Source organism: Physeter macrocephalus, chromosome 19, assembly GCF_002837175.3.
Source record: "Physeter macrocephalus isolate SW-GA chromosome 19, ASM283717v5, whole genome shotgun sequence".
NCBI lineage: Eukaryota > Metazoa > Chordata > Mammalia > Artiodactyla > Physeteridae > Physeter > Physeter macrocephalus.
In genome coordinates this window covers 46,983,206-47,002,966 of record NC_041232.1, presented here as the reverse complement: position 1 = coordinate 47,002,966, position 19,761 = coordinate 46,983,206, and the positions used below count along the sequence as shown (strand labels likewise).

The following is a 19,761-nucleotide window of genomic DNA, read 5'->3' as shown; positions in this document are numbered from 1 at the left end:
ATATCTGTTTGGGGTACCACAGGCTATCCTATAGAACTATGGCCACATCTTCGTGAATGCTTTGCTAATTCTGGGACTTAACTCCTGGAACCTACCTCCGGGACTGGAATTTAGCCTAAATGCATCTGAAGAAATGACATTTTATGACGCTTTAAAAATACCTTAAAAAATTTCCCGTGTAGCAGGATTTGATAGGTTTAACAACATGACAGGTAAGAACTTTCTCTCTTTCTAGTCCCTGAACGCCCCACGCAGGGAAGGCCGAAGCGGAACAGGACCCTGGAAGAAGAAGAGCCCGGGGACCCGGCTGCCCTTCGGGCTCTCAGGCGCTCGGCCGGGCAGCTGCTTTTGAGAGAGGCGCAGCCCTCGCTCCTGGACCGTGGGGGCCGGAGGCTGGGGAAGCTGCTGGGGCGCGCGCGGGGAGGCGGCTCTGCGCTCCACTTGCCTGCCCCGGGCGAGGCGTCGAGGGACCACCCCAAGTCAATAGTGGGTTTTTAATAAACCAAGGAATGGGATTTTAATTATTCAAAACCCAGCTCCTCCGGGCCAGATGCTGTTAGGATGGTCCTACTCCTACGGTATTAAAGAGACCCATCACTAAGAGGACGAGAAAAGCGTCCAAGACATCCGTCGCAATTACGAACGAACCAGAGACTTGGTAGCACAGGGCATTGATCGCTGGTGCCCAACCGACCCTCCTCCCCTCTCCCCTTTCCTCCCCCCACCCCGACCCGAGGCAGGATCTGGCGGCGGCCGGGACCTCGCGTCCCTTCATCGTGGCGGGAGCTGCATTTTTCATGAGCCCGGGGTGAACAGGTGCGAAGTGCGCTGGGAGCATCCGGCCGGCGGCCGGGAGCAGGGAACATGGAGAGTGAGCGCGACATGTACCGCCAGTTCCAGGACTGGTGCCTCAGGACTTACGGGGACTCAGGCAAGACCAAGACGGTGACCCGTAAAAAATACGAGCGGATCGTCCAGCTCCTCAACGGCTGCGAGTCGAGCTCCACGGACAACGCCAAATTTAAATTCTGGGTCAAGTCGAAGGGTTTCCAGCTGGGCCAGCCGGACGAGGTCCGCGGGGGCGGCGGCGGCGCAAAGCAAGTGCTCTACGTGCCGGTCAAGACCACGGTGAGTGACTCGCCTTCCTCTGTTATTCGTCTGCCCGAGCAGCCCGGCGCGGGGGTGGGGGGCGAGGGGGGGGAGAAAGGGGGAGCCGTGAGCCACCGTTTGCTCGTTTGCCCCCACCCTTCTCAGCCCCCTCCCCAAGTCGTCCCCAGTCGCGTGAGCCAGGCGCGTTTCCCCCAACGTGGAGTCTTTGTGGTCCTTTATTTTAAAGCGGCAGCGCACCTTCAGAGCGCGCAGCCCTCCTGGCCTCCGGGCTCCCGGACCCGCTGCTGGAGCTTCCATCCCCTGGTCGGGCGGCGTCCCGCGTCCTCGGGCTGGGCCATTGTCCCACGTCCTTCGCTGGGAGCCTGGCGGGTGTCCCGCCTTCGCCACCGCTCATAAAGGCCACGCTGGAACCCCAGACGCACGCTCTGATAATAGACGATTCTGATCGATAGTCTACAGTGTCTCCTTATTGGCACAAAGCCCAAACGTGGCGCTGGTCGTGGATGTGGGGTTTTCTCCCAGACACTATCAGGTTTTATTGTTAGACCGCCGCTATTGGGAGACACCGGGCTGTCCGATCGCCTTGATCCCTCCCGGAGATCTTACCACGACTATTTAGATTGTAGATAAGGTCCTGGAGATTCCTCCTCCTATTCCCCCCATTCCCTTCCTCACTTCCCCCTTTCACAAATAAAGCCGCAGCTACATGATGAACAACAAAGCGAGATGGGTTTGGGCGCAATCAAGTGGTGTACGTATTTGTTCCTTATTCTGGGATGGCTCTAGTCTCATGGCCACAAAGCTCTAAGCCCAGGCGCTGGCATTGAGAGCTCAGTATACCTCAGCCTACTAGGCAGAAGCCTGTGAGGTTGGGGAGCGGCGGCAGCGTCAATTTCCTTTTTAAGGAGATGGGGAACTATGGGCTACAAGTAGGATTGCAGATCAGATCCGTAAGACCTCTTTCTTCATCATGCTAGGTGGGTACTCGTCTGGAGTAGGGGTGGGGGAGGGTATCTGGCATCCTGTACATTTTTGCCTCGCTTTCGGGTTTCTTGAGCATTTGCTCCTTTTCCTCCCTTCCTTACTGGCCACTGTTTCTCGTGCAGTATTCCTGGAGGATGCTAGAAACGAGATGCCTTGAAAGCTATTCTTCTCTATCAAACGGAGGTATTATTCAATTGGAAATATGTGCATGAAAGGTTTTTCAAAGGGTTATTTGGAGGACTCTTTTATGTTTGGAAAGCAGTTTATGGTTTCTTGAGATTAATTAGGGGTAGTTGTTTGAAGGGAGTATATTTCTCTTGAAATTTATATGGAAAATGGGACATGGATATAAAGGTGAAATGGAAATACACATAAAAGTTCTGATGTTTTTTAAAAAAATGTACCATTGTTGGAAGGTTTCTAGAAGGTCGATCTATAAATGCAGCCTTCTCTTTTAACATGTGGCATTGCTAAAGACAATGGTGAGATTGCTTTACTAAGTAATGAGCATGGATGAACTGAGGTTTATTTACATCTGGATGAGCCAGAAGTCTGTCACAGAGAATGAAGTGCTTTGATTCATTTGTATTGGGAGTAACATGAAGAACCTGATTTTAAAAAATAACTTACTGTTAGACAAAGTAAATTAGAATTCACAGCATGTGAATATATTTTTCTTTGGGCAATACGGGGCTAATTGATGAATAAAATAATCATTTAAGATATACTTAACCTGAATATTATTTAATAATTCTATGTCTTTTCTTATTAAATTGCTAGCTTGGGAGTTTGTTTTTTTTTTTTTTTTTTTTTTTTTTATGTTACACTTAGGCACCTCTTTTTACGTGTCAGATAGCTTCACTTGTGTATTGCTCCAGTGAGTTTACACTTGCATGGATTTGGTTACATCCACTGTACGTATAAACAGGTGTGCTTTTTAAAAACATTAATTCAAAATTCTAACATAAATTCTGTAATGGTTGTAGAGGCGCTAAGATAAACATGGATGCCAGTAATTCAAACCAGCATTCACATGCTCAGATACCATATTTTCATTGAAAAATTAATACAGAGTTGTTAAAGAATTGCTGCTATGACATCTAATATAGAGTAACAACTCCAGGGTTAATAATAAAGTAACACGTGTATCTCTTTTCAGTAAGGATTCCATATAGTTAGGGGAGAAAATGTAATCCTTCAGGTGATGTTCTTGGATAATGGTTTCCCGTGTAGTATTTAAGAGCTCTGATCTTCATTCAGACCCGTTTGGAAATGTTGCAGATGTTTTTAATTCATGAACTCTCCTATTGCTGTTTATGAAATTTTTATGCTGCTCCTGACATAGAATTATAGGCTCCTCCTTCTCTGAGAGGCAGCCAATCATCAATTCAATGAGTTAAAAAATAAAGATCCCCTTTTATCATGTGTTTCCCCACATCTCAAAATATTTCTTCCTTAAAAATATGTTGATTTTTCATTATGATAACAGGAGTGCAGTCACCAGAAAGACAAAGAATATCTTTCTTTTCACTCCAAGGCATATATCGGTTGAAAGAAAGTACTGTATTTGAATGGTATTTTCAAGTAGACTAAGAATCATGCTAGCTTTTTGAGGCTTGAAGGTTCACGGCTGGCTTTGCTGTCATTGAGAGAGATTTGCGCCTGGTGTTGCATTAACCCACTGTTGCCGGTAATTAGACATCATTACTACTGCAAAAAGGGAAAGAGAGAAGTGGAGAGGACAGGCTGGGGCTAATTAACTCCTTGTGTTTAATGAAAGAAAGGGAGACTGATAGCAACTGGGAGGTCGGACTAGAAGAGAGCAGACATACCACACAGACTTAACTGAAACAGGGCTATCTTTCAGTCTGAAAGAAGCTTGGTTCTACCTCTTGTTTTTCCAAAATAACATATGTAGCTTTGCAAATACTTTCCCCCCTGAAGCCTAAATTTAACTGATGATAAAATCAAGCAAGTGACAACTGACTTAAAAATGTGGAATATTGAAGAAGATAAACATGCCCTTTAATATTTGTCCTGGCCATGCCTAAAACTGAGGAGACATATCTGTCACTGTTTAGATTACTGTGTGCCTGAGGAGATACTGTTTGGTCACCAAGCAACAACATCCTGCAACTCAGCCATTTTAGGTCTGGAGTGGGAATGTGTGTGTGCACGTGTGCGCGTACACACACACATATGTAAGGTTTGTTGAGCATTGCATCTAAGTTCTTTTCTACGCTACCACTATTATTTTTATGTTCCTTCATTAAAAGTGTGAGAAATTTAGAAGTATGAAATTATGAATAACTTAAAAACAGTTCTGAAAAAGAGATAGCAAATGCCTGACATTGATTAGAAAAAAATGTTTAATCAGTGACCGTTTAAAATTAGCATTACTATGGTTACTCTATTTTATGTCTTTGATAGTTCTAGTTTAGTTTGTTTTTAGAAGTTTTGCATCCTCATTGACATTTTGTTTTCTGGCAACATTAGTTGAAACATCACATTTAAAATGTAAAGCACCAGAGCACATTCTACTACTTGATATTAGGAAAGGTAAACTTAGAAAAGAACCAGAAATTTCATTGCAACTGTTCGTTAGTAATATTATTAATGTGTTAACGTGTATTTTTTAAAAAGTCGACTGCATTGTATAAAACATTAGGAAATTCAGTAAACTCACATTTCTATTTTTTTTCAATCTTAAGCAAACAAGGTAATGAATATCCAAACTGTAAAATCAAATAATGTGAGCAATGCTTTTCTTGACCTGTATTTGTAGGAACAGACACTTTGGCTTAATTTTTTTTTTTACCATTCATGTGTATTTTTTCCCTTTATTTATTCCACTAGGAAACATAAATGAATCTTTCATGCAGAAAAGAAAATGCATTATCTCTAGTTATGTCATTTTAAAATGATGATTTATTCAGTTCTGCAATCTGTAGCCTCAGATTTCATATTTTCTTGCTGTGTATACTACTAATTGATTATTGTACAGTGATTAGAATGAATATTCATGGGCTGGTTTGTAACCAGTTTCTGTTTTTTTAGTTCTCTGACTATGGTTTTTGGTTATTTTTTATACCATGTCAGAGTGAAGGAAATAGTACATAAGGAGTCTGTATACATTTCCACTTGGCCTAACCCCATGCCTGAGGCACACATCATATGTATTGGGCCTTGATCTGGAATTTGCTCTAGAAATTCTAGAAAACAAAGCTGAGGGACATGCCAGCTATACATGATGATACTTTGTAACTCTGACACAGAGACAAATCATAATAGTAGTCACTGAGATATGAGCAATTTTTTGCTTATCTCTTAATGCTTCCATACTAGTGGGAATTGCTACTGATTACCAATTCATTTTTTTCTTCATTTAAGTATTTTGGGACACTCTCTACCATAGGTCTCTGCGGGCGGGAGGGAGGGTTAAAGAGATCCCAAGTATGATTCTCAGCATTGTGGTTTATAAGCTGACTTTAGTGGTTCCTTGTGAGTTGTTGGGAGGTATCAATCATCCATGGCAAGTCCCTAGCACAGCGCCTCCTTAAGGCTCTCAGGGAATGCGGGTACCTTTACTAGAGGCCAGTTGGCTGTGAGGATTAAGGGGCAAAGGGCTTGTAGAGATAACCCCCCTGAATTTTAGGAGGAAATCAGACCCTCTTATTATATGAGGACTCTCCCACACTTACTTCCTAAGATACCAGTCCTTGACTTTTCCATTGGTTCTTCCTTGTCTTGCTAGTAACTATAGTGGAGGTGAGGGGCAAGACTCAGCAGTTATATATATTCCCCCTAGAAACCTGAGCCAGTGGAGATTCTGCTTGTCAAGATTTTAACTCTAGACTTTCTGCGTAGGATAAAGGAAAGATGAGGAAGGAAATCCAGGGATGTGGCAACAGAACTTCCAAAGTTTCCATCTCCATGTCAAGATCATAAAGACCTTTCACTAATAACTGTTGTATTTGCCAAGACTTTTTATATCTAACTGGGAAAATTGAAGTGAATCTAATGTGTTTTAGGTTACGTTTATTTTCATAGTACTGGGATAACAAGATAAACTTCATGGATGGCAAGGATGGCAGGAAACATGGTATAGTGGGCAGGGTATAGATTTTAGAGCAAGATTTAAATCCTGGATTTGACATTTACTGAACCTGTTAATTAGGGGAAGTTTCTTAACTAAAGACACAGTTTCTTCTTTGTAAATGTACATAATATTACTTGCCTAATTAGTTTGGGAGAAGAATTAATAATCATAATTCATACTTCCGAAACATATAGCATATATAGCATATGCCTGGCATGTAGTAAATACTAAAAAAACAGAAGCTGTTCTAAGTATTAACAAAGCAAGAACACAATGATGTAATTATAATTTGTGTTCTGAAGTAAAAATCACACTGTAACGGAGTTAAAATACAAGATACATATATATGTATGCATTAATGTATTTTTCACATATTTATTCTGCCTACTCCATTTTTAGAAAATAAAAATGACTTTGTCTTCTTAAAAGTGATACATTCTCATTATTTCAAAAATCTAAGGGAAAAGGAAAAAAATGCTAAAAATTCATGCTAATCTCCTGCCCAGATATAATCACCATTAGCTAATTTTGAACATGATTATAGATGTCCCTCTTAACATGTATGCCAAAAGAAGATGAGACATAATGATTGATAGTGATACTGTATATGGACCAGCAAAAGTAATTTTCTGAAACTAGTGTGATAATTATATGCTAATTTAAGTAAGAAGAATAAAATATAATATTACCAAAATACAACAAAAGGAAAAGAAATACATGAAATTCAAAAAATTGCTAATAAAGTCTTCTTCACAGAGGTATTTATTCCTAAAATTAATAGAAAAGATTAAGAAAAACATTGAGAGTGAATTACATTTATTTTTTCAACTACAGACTTCAATTTTATACCATATAATTGACTTTCTCCAATGGTAGGTAAGAGACAAATATATTTTCACTTCTCACCTCCTTATTACTTACCTCCCTGTTTATAATTGATTACATTGATTATATTATAATTGTTATATATCTGATTGTATATCAGTTATATTATCTAATTGCTTTTACTCTCAAGGTTTTTTATATTTATGTTATAGTATGTAATTTGCTTCTTACAATTATTGATATTTTCCTTTGCTGTACTTAAATGCTTATCATCCATTCTTTTACCTGGTTTTCTTTACTTCTAAATTCTTTGATTCATCAGTTGATTAACTGTGATTCCTGATCATCTTTTTTTTTTTTTTTCCTAAAGAAGGGTTCCTGTGTTCTATTCTTTAAGGTTTATATGCAATTGAAAATATTTGTCCTTTGTCTTTGTACCTAAAGAGCAACTTAGCTAGGTGTCATTTCTTCATTTCACTCTTTCCATCAGACATTATAGATATTGTGTTAGCTCTGTTAAAATCTAAGGCAAACCTGTTTTCCAGATTTCATGGATTGTTTACATAGGTATCCTTGAGATTAAATAATTTCACTAAGATATGTCTTGAATTCCTTTTCTCACTCTTTCTTTCTCCTGAGTAATGATACTCATGTCCATGGTTTCAGTTGTGTCACTGTTCTGGGGACTTACTGCACATCTTCTGGGGTTCAGATCTGTGTTTTGCATTTTCTACTAGATGTTTCCATCAAGATATTCCAAAGCACCTAAAATTAAACAAATTCAAAAATGAATTTTTCTTCTCTCCATTCCCCCATCCTAGGTCCTCCAAGCTGACCTCTTTAAAAGAAAAAAGTCTTAAAAAATTTTTTTTCCATGGATGCCAACACCATTTGCTTACCTATCCAAGCCAAAAATCTGAGTGATACGCTTGATTTCTCCCTTTTCTTCCCTCCTTATAGTCAGTACTTGACAGTGTATTGTTGATTCTACCAACTTAATATCTCTTGAATTGACTGACCATATTCTTACCACACCATACCATGCAGTATGTCTATTGCTTGATAATTTGGTAATTTTTCCAAAATCTGTTTTGAAGGAAGGGAGTACACAATGTGTAATACTTTACTGGTGCTCAGTATTAATGGAATAAATGAAAATCACCTCCCAGCCCAATACCACAGATGGGAACTTCTTATTTACCACCACACAACTAGTTTCATAGCCATACTGGGAACTCTTTTTTTAAAAAATTATAATTTTTTTTAAAATTGTGGTAAAAAACATATATATTTTCCATTTTTACATGTATAAGTGTATGGTACAATAGTATATGTACATTGTTGTGCAACAGATCTACAGAACTTTTTCATCTTGTAAAACTGAAACTCTATACCCAATAAACAACAATTTCCCTTTTCCCCTTCCCTCCAGCCCCTGGTAACCACCATTCTACTTTCTGTTTCTGTGAATCTGACTACTTTTGATACCTCATATAAGTGGACCTACACAATGTTTGTCTTTTTGTGATTGATTATCTCACTTAGCATATTGTCCTCAATATTCATCCATGTTAAAGTGTGTGACAGGATTTCCTTCCTTTTAAAGGCTGAATAATATGCTATTGTATGTATTTACCACATTTTGTTTATTCATCTGTCAATGGACATTGGGTTGCTTCCATCTTTGGCTGCTGAAAATAGTGCTGCTATGAAAATGGGTGTGTGAAGGGTGACCCTTCAAGACCCTGCTTTCAATTCTTTTGGATGTATACCCACAAGTGGGATTGCTGGATCAAATAGTAGTTCTATTTTTAATTTTTTCAGGAACTTCCATACTGTTTTCCTTAACAGTTATACCATCTTATAGTCCCACCAACAGGGCACAAGGATGGGCTCTTTTTAAGGCTGAGAAACTAGTGACTTTGCTTGTCATCTAGAGCTCTTTAACGAGCATGTTTCTTCTTTAGGCAATAGCAAGTATTGAATGTAACATGATTAATAATAATGCTTTACATTTATCAAGTTCTTAATATATATTGGTTAAAGAGTGGGCTAATACCTTTAAAAAATGTACCCTTTAATGTTCACAATAGTCCTACAGTATGAACACTTTTCATTACATCCTTGAGACAATTGTGGTTTAAGTTAACTTTCTAAAGTCACACAGCTTCTAAGTGTTAGAGCTGGGGTAAGAAACTGTTTGAGTGGGATTCCTAAGTCCTTGCTTTGGTCTCCAAACTTTTAAAATAATGCATTCCAATGATTTAAAAAATTAAATATTCCCCCAGTATGTGTATTTTTATAAATTACATATAGTTCTGTATCAATACTTAACAGATAACACATGTTGAAAAATATAAATATATAAGGCTGATATTAAATAGATATAAACATACATTTTAATATTTTTTCTTCATCTCAGTAGGTCATCTCTTGCGTTCCCTGGGATGTGCATGTACCAATTTGGAGACAATTACTCTAATCCCTAGTACAGTGTTGTCTCACAGTAAATCATTTTGGTTAAGACCTACACTTCAGCTAAAATATCACCTCCTCTCTTACAGGGCAGGGTGCCTCTGTACTTAATCAACACAATATTAAAATAATTTCTTAGCCATTCAAATCCATGATATCCATAAAACAGTTATACACTTTTGCTGTTGGTTTGGTTGAGGTGAGAGTTTATTTCATCAAAGGCAAGTTGAGGAGATGGTACACAATCAAGAATAGCTGAAGTGAGGGTACAGTGGAAGATGAAGTTGGAAAAGTAGGCTGGGGCAAAATCATGGGAAACCTCTACTGCCATGTTAAAAAGTTTGACCTTCATTCTATAGGGAATGGCAGCTACCACAAGTGTTTGAGCAAGGATGTTATGATTTAGGTCTTATAGGTAGGTACTTGATGTCTCTCCTTGGTTTGTGCTGCAGAATATAAATCAGATGAATAAAGAATAAAAGGTAAATAGTTTCTTTGGTTCAATATATTGTTTGAAATATTATAGTTATAAATAAATGTTATACAGGTATTGAAATCAAATTATCAAGCTGTAAATCAATATAATACAATAGCTTGATATTGTGTAATTGAATCATGCTGTACAAATTTCAGGCTTTATTAATTCCAATAAAATGTTAAAAATAGGATTTGTGAAATATAAGAAAAAAATAGATTTAAAGGCATTTAAAAGGAATATGGATCAAATCATCTTATAATAAACTGTTTTTTTTGTTTTTGGAGTTGAGGAGAAGTAATTTTTGACCTCTTAGTTGTTACTATATCCACAACTACAAAGATTTGCCAGAGAAATCCTTCTAAAAACCCAGGGGAGATCTACACAGAATACTTATTTAAGCACAGACCTTTTCAAAGTAAAGTTACTGTTTCAAATATTGCTTAGAATATGGAGTTTTATACTTCAAGGCAGTATTCTAAATCTTCAAGTTGTTTCTTGCTCAGACTTCTGTGATTTTAAATCCACATGCCAGCCTCTGCCACTAAGCGTCTTCCCTGTGATTCTTCAATTTTTGTATATTGTGGTAGGCAGGATTCTAAGATAATTCCCAAATGACCCTCACACTTGTTTAATTCCCTTCCCTTTGAGTGTGGGTGGAACCTGTGGATATGATGAGCTATCGCTCCCATGATTATGTTATGTTATATGGCACAGTTAGCTTGAAGAAAGGGGGCTCTTTCAGGTGGGTCTGACTTAATCACATTAACCTTTTAAAAGCAGAGTTTTTTTCCCTGGCTTATAGCAGAAGAAGTAGAGAGTTTCAAAGTTTGAGATGGATTCAATGTAAGGGAGGTTCTCTTTTGCTGAGATGGAGGGGGCCATGTGGTTAAGAGCTGAGAGCAACCTCTAGGAGCTGAGAGCATGCTTTGCCAACAGCTAGCAAAACAATGGGGACCTAAGTCCTACAACCACAAGGAATGGATTCTGGCAACAATCAAAGGAAGCTAGGAAGTGGGTCTTTCCCTAGTTGGGCTTCCAAGTAAGAATGCAGCTGTCTGACATTTGATTTCAGCTTTAAGAGAACCTGAGCAGAAGACCCATTTAAAATGTGCTGGATTTTGGACACACAGAAACTGTGAGATAATAAGTTTGTGAAGTTTTAAACCACCCAATTTGTGGTTATATAGCAAAAGAAAACTAATACATAATTTTTTGGTCTAAATTTTCCAAGAAGCATTTGCTCAGTTAAAACAACTTTTTTAAAAAGCATATTTGACTAATATTATTTGTGGTTTAAGATACAACTGGGAATAATTTAAATGATATTCTTGCCTAATGCCTAATGTGTTGCCATTTTAATAGTTTTTGATGAGATGGTCAATGATTTAGTGAAATATATAATTTCTAACAGATCATTTGAAATATTTAATGATTGATCACATTAGGAATATATATATTCCTAATAATATATAAGTGTATGTGTATATATATACATGTATATTATTTTGATTTTTCTCAATGTTTTTACGTAAAAACTTTTTATTTCATTATCTTCCATCATATATTCCATTATATTCCATTCTGTCTACTAAATAGAATATGAGGTGGCTTACAGTTTTAGGTTTTTCATGGGAGGATAGAGATAGAGGAGTGCACATATCAAAAGACATTATTATTCACATAATTATATTAATGTATGTTTAAGTATTCTTGAATATATAGAGAAGAATAACAAAATATAGCATCCATTATCATTTATTAGAAATAACTATTCTATAATTTTATTTTTAAATTATTATTTTGTTATAATATTATACCTTATAAAGAAGACCTGCCTAGTATTTGGGGAATATAATATAGAAAATAATATTAATAGGTATATCTTCTTCTGTTAAGATATTAGCTGGAACTGGAAATTATTTTCCCCTCTCTATGTTGAGAAGAGAAAATCTTTATTTTGATTTTTTTTCTTTTTTCTCTATCTGAGGTTTATTCAATAGTCTCTTATGTTCCACGCTTCCTAATTTTAATCAAGTATTCATCTGTGCTAGTTATTCTCACAGTTACAGAGCTGTTAGAACTGCAAGGTTGAGAAGGAGATTCAGAATATAAGTTCAGGAAGCTGGAAACTTCATTTTGGTAATAAGAAAGAATAACTTGTCTTACAGGCAGAGAGTGGGTGTTTTTGTTGTTAGTAGTTATTTTCCTTCCTTTTTAAAAGTTAAAATATGTTTTCAGAAAATATTACTTGAATATTTGGGTCTCATCATTTTATATAAAGATAGTAGTCATTGAGATAAGGTTGGCTAATATTTCTTTTGGTTGGATGCCAGTGTGAGGGGGTACAGAGAGGATACTTATAGGTGAACATGGCTGCAGTTGCCAGATGGCTAGAGGGCTTTAGGGGTTTAATCTAGGAACATGGGGCAAAGGTAAGTGACGTATATGAGGATCTAAAGTCTAGCTTGGTCATAATAACACCATGCTCTAGCCAATTGACCTAACGAGATGCGATTTTCAAATCAAGGCTAGATGGCATTTTGCTTGAAAATATAATAAAAGATCTCTTAATAGAGCTTCACTAACTAGTGAATTAACCAAAACTCTCTCTTCCCAGGGTGTGGACAGATTCATTCACAGTAGTCTACCCTGTAGTTACTTATACCTTGTGCACATAAAATTGAGTTGTGTGCATATTACTGGTTATCTTTTTCCCACATCCTTTTTAGTGAATTTCAATTATTATCATAATTGTGATTTAAATATTTCATAAACTGATGAATTGAGTGCATGAACTTAAATTCAGTGCTTTAGAAAGGCTCAAAATAAATGTTAATTGCTAAAAAAAAATTAGGAAAAATAGAGAAAAAAAAGGAGAAAACTTAGGTTTCTGCACAGCCTAGATTACTTTACAAGTAATAACTAACTTCTCATCCTACTTTAAAGTAACTGAAACTAGAAGTCATAGACAATGCATTACTGGGGGGCTTATACACTTGGAATGTCAATCAGTAGACCCATACTTAAAGAAGAGATCTTTGTCTTATCATAAGTTTAATAAATAATTATATATTAGCATGTATTAAATGAAAATTTGATATTGAAGTGTGTATATATCATCTTCTCTGCCTTCCAACTTTAACTTATTTTTTTAGTTATCTATTTTATTTTTAAATTTTGCTTCACAATACTGTGTTAGTTTCTGTTGTACAACAAAGTGAATCAGCCATATGCATACATATATCCCCATATCTTCTCCCTCTTGCGTCTCCCTCCCACCCCCTTTAGGTCACGGCAAAGCACGGAGGTGATCTCCCTGTGCTATGCTGCTGCTTCCCACTAGCTATCTTTTTTACGTTTGGTAGTGTATATATGTCGATGCTACTATCACTTTGCCCCAGCTTCCCCCTCCCCACCTCAAGTCCTTAAGTTCATTCTCTATGTCTGCGTCTTTATTCCTGTCCTTCACTTAACTTTTTCTATGTTAAGTGGACAACTTCACAAAGGATAACAAGAGCTTTATGCACCAATATAGAAAGTTATAATAAGTGGTGTTTGGTCAGCCATGGAAATATGAGTTAAAGATACACATACTGGCAGTGCTGATAAAATAATATACTGTCATGATGACGAAGAACTTAGTGCTTCCTGAAGGTATATCCCTATTATGGAAGAAACTGTTTCCATCCAGATGAGCCAAATGCCCTAACGTAGTCATGTGAGATTATTATGCCCTCTTTAAACCCATATTTAACAAGCTACCTTTTGATTATTTGGGTTCCCACATGACTTGACTAAAGAGAGAATGCACTGGTCAAACTGTTGCCGATGTTGGGAATATTTAAGTTGTATTTCTCAGTATGTGAAGTAATTTTAGTTTTTATACTATAATCTCTTGTCAGTTTTCGTGGAGTTCAGAGCCTCTGTATCTAATCAACTTATATACACTGAGGAGATCTCCAAAAGAACGTTGGAGAGCTGTTGAGATGGGAAGGGGAAAATGGGTACTAGGGAGGCAACAAAATGGGGTCCGTTATCCGACTCATTTAGAAATCTTCCTTCTAGGCAATCATTCTGTCTTATTTCCAGTTCCCTTGATGTTCTGGTTGCTCTCTTCTGATTAAATTGCTTTCTAAAATATGGTACTTAGCATACTTTATAGGGTTATAATAATACTTTAATATAACTTTGAATTGTGCTTTTTTCATTTAAAATTATTATTAAAATTTTCCCAATAGTCTTGATAATTATTTTTATGGCTTTACAAATATCTAATCAAGTATGTATACCATAACTATCTTTTGAAAACTTTATTTAATTAATTTGCCCATTTTTATTTTATTTAGTTAAAAGGAAGAGCAACAGAAATTATAAATAGGCTATTTTTTATCTTCTGTAGTCTTTAAAATATATAGGACTCTTGAAAGCAAAAATTATAGCATTGTCTTGTGGGGTTTTAAAATCTATGTAGATGTGATACATATAAATATATATAATATACAAAGGATATTCTCTAACCCAAAGATTTAATTACAAATCAGTAAGAGAAAATTATCCGGTAATTCCCCAAGTATTTAAAGATTAGACAACATACTTTTAAGTAATCTATAGGCCAAAGAGGAAATCCCAAAGGAAATTAGACAATATTTTGAACAGAATGAAAATGGTAGTGTAGCATATCAAAATTTACAGGATGAACCTAAAGCAAGGCTTTGAGGAAAATTTATGGTGGTAAATGCTTATGTTACAAAAGATGAAATGTCTCAAAATAATACTCTAAGCTTCCACCTAAGGAACTAGATAAAGAAAAGCAAATGAAACCCAATGAAAGCAGAAACTTAATTTTAGTTAATTCCTGATAATCTCAGTAAGTCTAAAGTACCGCTTTGCCTGGGGTTCTGAGGAATGAGGATGGTTCATGTAGTTTCACAGCCTTAGAGTGAGAGGTAGCTGCGCCTTGTTTATCTGATGATGGTAACCATATCTGCTGAGATGTACATTTCCCCATTCAGTTTACTCCTGTCGTGTAGATTGGTAATGTGGTTCACTTTGCTTCTGGATATAGGGAATATGCAAATACAGGACTTTCTTAGGTATTTTGTTGTCTTTTTTTTTGAATTTTATTTTATTTATTTTTTTATACAGCAGGTTCTTATTAGTTATCTATTTTATACATATTAGTGTATATATGTCAATCCCAATCTCCCAATTCATCCCACCACCACCCCCCACCCTGCTTTCCCCGCTTTGTGTCCATATGTTTGTTCTCTACATCTGTGTCTCTCTTTCTGCTTGCAAACTGGTTCATCTGTACCATTTTTCTAGATTCCACATATATGCGTTAATATACAATATTTGTTTTTCTCTTTCTGACTTGCTTCACTCTGTATGACAGTCTCTAGGTCCATGCATGTCTCTACCAATGACCCAATTTCATCCCTTTTTATGGCTGAGTAATATTCCCTTGTATATATGTACCACATCTTCTTTATCCATTTGTCTATCGATGGGCATTTAGGTTGCTTCCATGACCTGGCTATTGTAAATAGTGCTGCAATGAACATTGGGGTGCATGTGTCTTTTTGAATTATGGTTTTCTCTGCGTATATGGCCAGTAGTGGGATTGCTGGATCATATGGTAATTCTATTTTTAGGTTTTTAAGGAACCTCCATACTGTTCTCCATAGTGGCTGTATCAATTAACATTCCCACCAACAGGCAAGAGGGTTCCCTTTTCTCCATACCCTCTCCAGCATTTGTTGTTTGTAGATTTTCTGATGATGCCCATTCTAACCAGTGTGAGGTGATACCTAATTGTAGTTTTGATTTGCATTTCTCTAATAATTAGTGATGTTGAGAAGCTTTTCATGTGCCTCTTGGCATCTGTATGTCTTCTTTGGAGAAATGTCTATTTACATCTTCTGCCCATTTTTTTAATTGTGTTGTTTGTTTTTTTAATATTGAGCTGCATGAGTGTCTTTCTTGATATCATGGGATGAGTTCACCTACTCTCGGGAACTTGTGAGACTGTCTCATACTAATATGCATCGCATTTGGCTGTCTCTGTTCTGTTGCTCACAAACTATGTCAGATGCAGAAAAAAATTAAAAAACAAGTCACCCACCTATTATATTTGGCGTTTCAGGAATTCCCAAAGCTATCTGGGTTTAGCTTCTCAGAACTCTTAGGCTTAGACTTTAGGAGGCATAGACAGCAGGGAACTTCTCAGGAACTCATGAATATGCAGCTTACATTTTCCTCTGTGTCTGTCTTCACCCACTGAGAGAATTGTTATCTCACAGGAAGTGTGAAATTGTTTATTACTTTTTCAGCATTTATTCAGGTCTGTTTCTTATGGCATACATATTATATGATGGGTCTCCAGGCTTTAGGTTTCTAAAGCTCCAAAGCTCAGGCTCTTGCAAGTCCAAGTAAACTTTTGAAACAGAAAATCCGAGACTTGAACGTTTTTAAACAATGTGTGTCATCATCAGAACCTTTCCCCGGGGGAGTCACTATGGATAACCCTAACAACCCAATCTGGGGAAAGGAACAGGATACACATAGAAAGTCAAATGGAAGAAATCAGTTAACACTTCAAAAGTTCTAACATATGTTAAGTAAGGAGAGTAAATGATAGCTATTTCACATGGTTATTGTGATGATTAAATGAGTCAATACATACGATTCATGTGTCAGTTTCAGACAACCAAGAATTTAAATATTAATTTTTCCCCTTTTTGTCATCATCATCTCCTCCTTTTCCCAATAAATACAATGCTGAAGTATCACCTATGCCTAGGGAGAATATAAAGGTGTCTTAGAGTTTATTAATTATATGAAACAATTCAGGAAAATAATATGCTTGAGGAGAAGCTCACGGCTCTAGAATAGAACACAAATGGCCAAGGGAAGGGTAGGGACTGATTCTTTCCTTCATCCATTCTTTGTCTTACCTATTCTCCAGGAGAGAGTTTGACCACAATACATTTTAAAAGTCTCCTCATATAAACCAAATGATTACTTTGAAATATAGTACATATATTCAGAATTATAAAAATCCAAGCATTAGGGAACCACAGAAAACTGAAATGAAAAGTAACTATATAAGACAAGTATTATAAATAATTTTATTATAAAGATTGTTGTACGGACCAGTGGATTAAAAATGCTTATTGCAGACCACAAGAACTAATCACTGGCTGAGATTATTTTCGATAAAGTCTAGAACTCACTCTCAAGAGGTATAGATTCTCCTCTTGTTGCAGAGATCCTGAGAATGAGATCATGTATGGGATTGTGGAGCAATAGGGTGTTATATTTGTGTATTATGTATGCACAGATGTAGGTTTTGTTGAGAGCCATTTTAGTTCTCAACAAATATCATTTTTATTGAGTTGGAACTGTACAGAGTGGAGTCAGATGAGGCAGGATGTAATGAGGAGAATTATATCCTATCTATGCTGCCTTATTAGCACTTGTCACACTGTGTTCATTTTTCAAACAAGCAGAAATTTTTTTTTCTCTCATTAAAAAAAAGGTCTAAAGGTAGATAGTCAAGGGATGATGTGGCAAAGTTCTGATGTCATGAGGATCAAGGCTCCTATTTTCCTATTTGCCATTTGTAATATAGCTTTCATCCTCACTTGTTGGAGCGGCTCTAGTTCTGGTAGACGTGCTGCTTTCCAGGCAGAAAACTCTGTGTGTGTGTGTGTGTGTGTGTGTGTGTGTGTGTGTGTGTGTGTGTGAGTGTGAGAAAGAGAGAGAGACACAGAGACAGAGAAAGGATACTGAGACTCCTCCAGCTCCCTAATCCCTCTTTTTTTTCCCTGTATTTTTTAAAATTTTTGAATTATTTTACTTATATTTTTATACAGCAAGTTCTTATTAGTCATCAATTTTATACACATCAGTGTATACATGTCAGTCCCAATCACCCAATTCATCACACCACCATCCCCACACCCCCGCAGCTTTCCCCCCTTGGTGTCCATACATTTGTTCTCTACATCTGTGTCTCAACTTCTGCCCTGCAAACCAGTTCTTCTGTACCATTTTTCTAGGTTCCACATACATGCGTTAATATGCAATATTTGTTTTGCTCTTTCTGACTTACTTCACTCTATATGAGAGTCTCTAGATTCATCCACGTCTCTACAAATGACCCAATTTCGTTCCTTTTTATGGCTAATATTCCGTTGTATATTTGTACCACATCTTCTTTACCCATTCATCTGTTGATGGGCATTTAGGTTGCTTCCATGTCCTGGCTATTGTAAACAGTGCTGCAATGAACATTGTGGTACATGACTCTTTTTGAATTATGGTTTTCTTAGGGTATATGCCCAGAAGTGGGATTGCTGGGTCATATGGTAATTCTATTTTTAGTTTAAGGAACCTCCATACCGTTCTGCATAGTGGCTGTATCAATTTACATTCCCACCAACAGTGCAAGAGGGTTCCCTTTTCTCCACACCCTCTCCAGCATTTGTTGGTTGTAGATTTTCTGATGATGCCCATTCTAACTGGTGTGAAGTGATACCTCATGGTAGTTTTGATTTGCATTTCTCTAGTTTGCAAATATTTTTTTCCCATTCTGAGGGTTGTCTTTTTGTTTTGTTTATGGTTTGCTTTGCTGTGCAAAAGCTTTGAACTTTCATTAGGTCCCATTTGTTTATTTTTGGTTTTATTTCCATTACTCTAGGAGGTGGATCAAAAAAGTTCTTGCTGTGATTTATGTCAAAGGGTGTTTTCCTATGTTTTCCTGTAAGAGTTTTATAGTGTCCTCTCTTACATTTAGGTCTTGGATCCATTTTGAGTTTATTTTTGTGCATGATGTTAGGGAATATTCTAATTTCATTCTTTTACATGTACCTGTCCAGTTTTCCCAGCACCACTTATTGAAGAGACTGTCTTTTCTGCACTGTATATCCTTGCCTCCTTTGTCATAGATTAGTTGACCATAGGTGCGTGGGTTTATCTCTGGGCTTTCTATCCTGTTCCATTGATCTGTGTTTCTGGTTTTGTGCCAGTACCATATTGTCTTGATTACTGTAGCTTTGTAGTATAATCTGAAGTCACAGTGTCTGATTTCTCCAGCTCCATTTTTTCCCCTCAAGACTGCTTTGGCTATTCGGGGTCTTTTGTGTCTCCATACAAATTTTAAGATTTTTTTGTTCTAGTTCCGTAAAAAATGCCATTGGTAATTTGATAGGGATTGCATTGAATCAGTAGATTGCTTTGGGTAGCATAGTCATTTTCACAATATTGATTCTTCCAATCCAAGAACATGGTATATCTCTCCATCTGTTGGTATCATCTTTAATTTCTTTCATCAGTGTCTTATAGTTTTCTGCATACAAGTCTTTTGTCTCCTTAGGTAGGTTTATTCCTAGATATTTTATTCTTTTTGTTGCAATGGTAAATGGGAGTGTTTTCTTAATTTCACTCTCAGATTTTTCATCATTAGTGTATAAGAATGCCAGAGATTTCTGTGCATTAATTTTGTATCCTGCTACTTTACCAAATTCATTGATTAGCTCTAGTAGTTTCCTGGTAGCCTCCTTAGGATTCTCTATGTATAGTATCATGTCATCTGCAAACAGTGACAGCTTTACTTCTTCTTTTCCTATTTGGATTCCTTTTATTTCTTTTTCTTCTCTGATTGCTGTGGCTAGAACTTCCAAAACTATGTTGAATAAGAGTGGTGAGAGTGGGCAACCTTGTCTTGTTCCTGATCTTAGTGGAAATGCTTTCAGTTTTTCACCATTGAGAACAATGCTGGCTGTAG

The 19,761-nt window shown here is 37.0% G+C and overlaps 1 protein-coding gene across 2 annotated transcripts in view; it reads left to right on the top strand.

Annotated features, from left to right (window-relative positions):
- The first annotated feature begins 831 nt into the window (after positions 1 to 831).
- The window catches only part of NOL4 (nucleolar protein 4), a 393,075-nt gene continuing 374,145 nt past the window's right edge, over positions 832 to 19,761 (top strand). For both annotated transcript variants that reach the window (XM_024120911.2, XM_024120909.1), the window contains exon 1: positions 832 to 1,128. In XM_024120911.2, the coding sequence (XP_023976679.1) occupies positions 865 to 1,128 (264 nt within the window). In that variant the 5' untranslated portion in view covers positions 832 to 864. The remainder of the gene's footprint in view (positions 1,129 to 19,761) is intronic.